The sequence below is a fragment of the Phanerochaete carnosa genome (genome assembly GCF_000300595.1).
Source record: "Phanerochaete carnosa HHB-10118-sp unplaced genomic scaffold PHACAscaffold_93, whole genome shotgun sequence".
Taxonomy (NCBI): Eukaryota; Fungi; Basidiomycota; class Agaricomycetes; order Polyporales; family Phanerochaetaceae; genus Phanerochaete; species Phanerochaete carnosa.
The window spans coordinates 431-3,752 of record NW_006767720.1 but is presented as its reverse complement, the minus strand read 5'-3'; the positions used below and the strand labels follow the sequence as shown (position 1 = coordinate 3,752).

At 57.0% G+C, this 3,322-nt stretch overlaps 1 protein-coding gene across 1 annotated transcript; it reads left to right on the top strand.

Annotated features, from left to right (window-relative positions):
• The first annotated feature begins 358 nt into the window (after window positions 1-358).
• Window positions 359-2,789, top strand: PHACADRAFT_265847 (uncharacterized protein). The gene is made up of 3 exons (XM_007402306.1): window positions 359-452; window positions 759-1,776; window positions 1,832-2,789. The coding sequence occupies exons 2-3, from the start codon at window positions 1,720-1,722 to the stop codon at window positions 2,189-2,191; spliced, it is 417 nt and encodes a 138-aa protein (XP_007402368.1). The 5' UTR covers window positions 359-452; window positions 759-1,719; the 3' UTR covers window positions 2,192-2,789.
• The last annotated feature ends 533 nt before the right edge of the window (window positions 2,790-3,322 follow it).

The following is a 3,322-nucleotide window of genomic DNA, read 5'->3' as shown; positions in this document are numbered from 1 at the left end:
CGAAATGTCTCAAAATCCGGTCTCTCTCCCATCCAGACAGATCGCGTGAGCCATTCATCCCGACCTAAAGTCCGAAGTAACACACCAAGCGACTCGGGATCGCCCACATCTTCCCCATCCTGCGTAGCGCTCGCATATCCCGGTGTCACATCGAATTTTAGCCTCCACGCACCCTTCCAGACCCATCAGCGTCACCACGAGTCCGCTGCGGCCGAAACGAGCACGAATAGGCGTTTGCTACAGGGCCTGCACCTTCAAGTACCGAGCTCCCCGCTGGACTCTCTCCCCGTACCTTCCCTTTCGCCTCCCTCCACACCTCCCCACTCTCCGCGTCAGCATAGTCGTTCAGAAACCCGCTCGCCTACCCCGCAAGCCAAGCCAGGGTCGCCATATCTCGCTGTCCGGGCCCCGCCATCCCCACCGCCGTTTTCCACGCGGTCACAGCTCACACAGTACGTCCATTCAGCCATTGTTTTCGTTGTGCCCCTTCTTTGCATTCGATCTCTTCTTCCCTGCTGCGAACTTTATCCTAGATTGGTGCCGTGCCCTGCCCCATCTCTGGTCCGAGGCGCGTGAGCGCCCTAGGCATGATCCAGATTCCAGATTGCACACGGAGGCTTCGAGGCCACGCTTTAATTGCCCCGCATGTGTAGAGCCCGTTTATTACCTCTGCAGCGCCCTCGACCATATATCAATCCCCCCTCTTTCTTCCCCCTCGCGTTTGTGTTCCCGTTTACTCACGTCCTCACCTTGCACAGCTCGACGCCGTCGCGCCGATCTACACCTTCTTCATACATTGCCAAAGCACTGATACCCCCTCCGGGAACGCCCACTTTGGCCATGTCGATGCAGATCCACACCCCCTCGCCGATCTTATCGACGCGGAGCAACAGTACAAATATGACGTCGCGAGCATCTCGGTCTCGCTCGAGACCGTCGTCACCTCTTACCGTTGCGACACACCTTCCGATCACAAGACCACCTATGCCCCGACCGCCGTCCTGCTCAGAGAGGCTCCTCCGCGACACGCTCCGTCGTGCGGAAGAGCAGGACAGGATCCTTGCCCTGCAAGCCCTGCCCAGCCCATCGCTCTTTGGCGCGACCCAACCAGCACATGGCTTCGTCCCATTGTCACCGTCAGGGCGTCGCTCACGTCGACATACGACATCATCCAACCCCGAGAACTCTCTGGACGCTTTCACTTACTGTGACACGGGCGCATGTTATAGCGACGACGACGACGACCTCCATGAGGACGCGCGTAAGCATGCACTCTTGCGAACTCCCTCGACCTCGTCCTCGTCTTCCGGCAATACCCAAGGTTACTTCAGCCGACCCCTCCACCCCCGTCACCACAGCGACGATCGTGAAGCTCGCCGTCGCAGCTCAATGCGTTCCCCTCGCCTTGACAACGCTTTTCCTAACGACTTCGAAGACCAGACATCTACGTCGTCTGCGCGAACCCAGCTCCATAGGTCACCCCAGTCAGCGTCGAGTGTCTCGCCGTCCTCGCTTTCTCAGTCGCCTCACGCATCACACGCACATTCTGTATCGAGATCGCCTGCGGACCCGGCTGATCCATGCGCGTGCCAGCCAGCAACATTAACACCTCATGAGGCTGTGCTGCGCAGTAGACTCGAGGGCGTGTTGCGGGGTGCGAAGATCCATGAGGAGCGCGGGAGTAGAGAGCGAGGATACCACACCGGCAGTTCTAATTCCATGGCGAGCAGCAGGAATATAAGTGAAGAGGGCGACTGGTTCTTTACTGTGGCTGAGGTGAGCTACTTCATATGGGATTGCGCAGTTCCACGTCTAACTGGCGCGCATATAGTCAACTTCGCCAGGCTCTTTGACTTATTCCACCAGGTCAAGATCGAGCACGACTCCTGCTCCTGCTCCCGGGAACCATCATCATCGCTCGCCGTCACTGGCGAGCCAAGGGTTGCGTTCGCCTATTTCGGCGAACGCACCGCTCACGCCGCCACCCACACCCCCCTTCAATGCGCGCATTGCCGCTGCGCAGTGCAAGGCGATGGACGGCTACATCTCCTTCGCCGACATCGAGGGCCTCGGCATGCCCGACGGCGAGGGTGAAGATCTTGTCGACGAGGAGGCCAAACACAAAGGAGCCGGTTGGCTCAAGTGGCTTCCTCTCGGCCACGCCAATCGGGACCGAAGCGAGACAAGATAACTCTCCTTTAAATTCATCGCATGTGTTACTATGGATTTCTCCGACCCTATCTACGCTGTAGAAGACTCGCTTTGCCCCCGACTTCGCGTACATGTGCTTTGCTCCTTACTCTTACTCGCCTCACCAAGCATTACTACTCCATCTTCGCATCGACCTGCACGACTGACATCTCACATCGACCCTGCGCATACGTACGAGCAACACACATAAAATCAGTACCAAGAACCCCATTGTTATACAGTATAATTGTTTCCCATCGACTCTACATTGCAGATCCGCTCAACACGGATGCTACCGACAGATGTTTTCGCATAAACGTCGAATCACTTGTCTTGCTCGAGCATCGTCGGGCTTGTCCCGCCGAAACCCCCTTCCCCTTCCTTTCTTCATGACCCGTCACGACTTTAACGATAGCTCCGTTCGCATCCAAAAGGCGGCGCTGGTCCGGCACCGCGCTGCCCCGTGCTCGTACGTACGCGTTAGTTTGTATCATGCACATCACGGACTTCACACATACATAAGTAAACCCGTGTATATTACCGCTCTCTACGAACCTTGGGAGATTTCTCCCGGGCTTGGGGGCAGGTCGGACCTGCCCAAATTACGTGCAGTAGATAGACACTGTACACTCAGTAGGAACTGCATGCAATTCAGTATCTTGTTTTGCGTTGCGCATGTGTGTCTCGCGGGTGTCTCGTGTGATTCCCGAGTGTCATGCGTCGTCATCTGGGCATCAGGACAGCTATGATCGCTGCTCACGCGATGCGGCTGCGATGGGTATGCACAAGCACCGGGTAAGCACCCGTCAAGTGTCTCCAGAATAGGGTCAGGCGACCGAGTGCAAGCTCGAGTTTGAGCCTAGGATGCCCGTGGGCAATTGGACGGGTGTCAGACGACCCTAGGGGCACAGATTAGACCTGGGGCTAGAAGCTCGAGTGCAAGCGTGCGCCTGGCAGTTCCGGTGGACCCATACGCCGCTTTTTGAGGGTAATCAATGACGCTGCTAGGGCCTGCGGTCTGGACACCCTCTGGGATCGAGAATGCAACGGGTTGACAATTGGAATACTCAACGGGATTATTTGACGTATGCTGCCAGTGAGTGTGGGCCCTGATGTGTATCGATCGCGATCA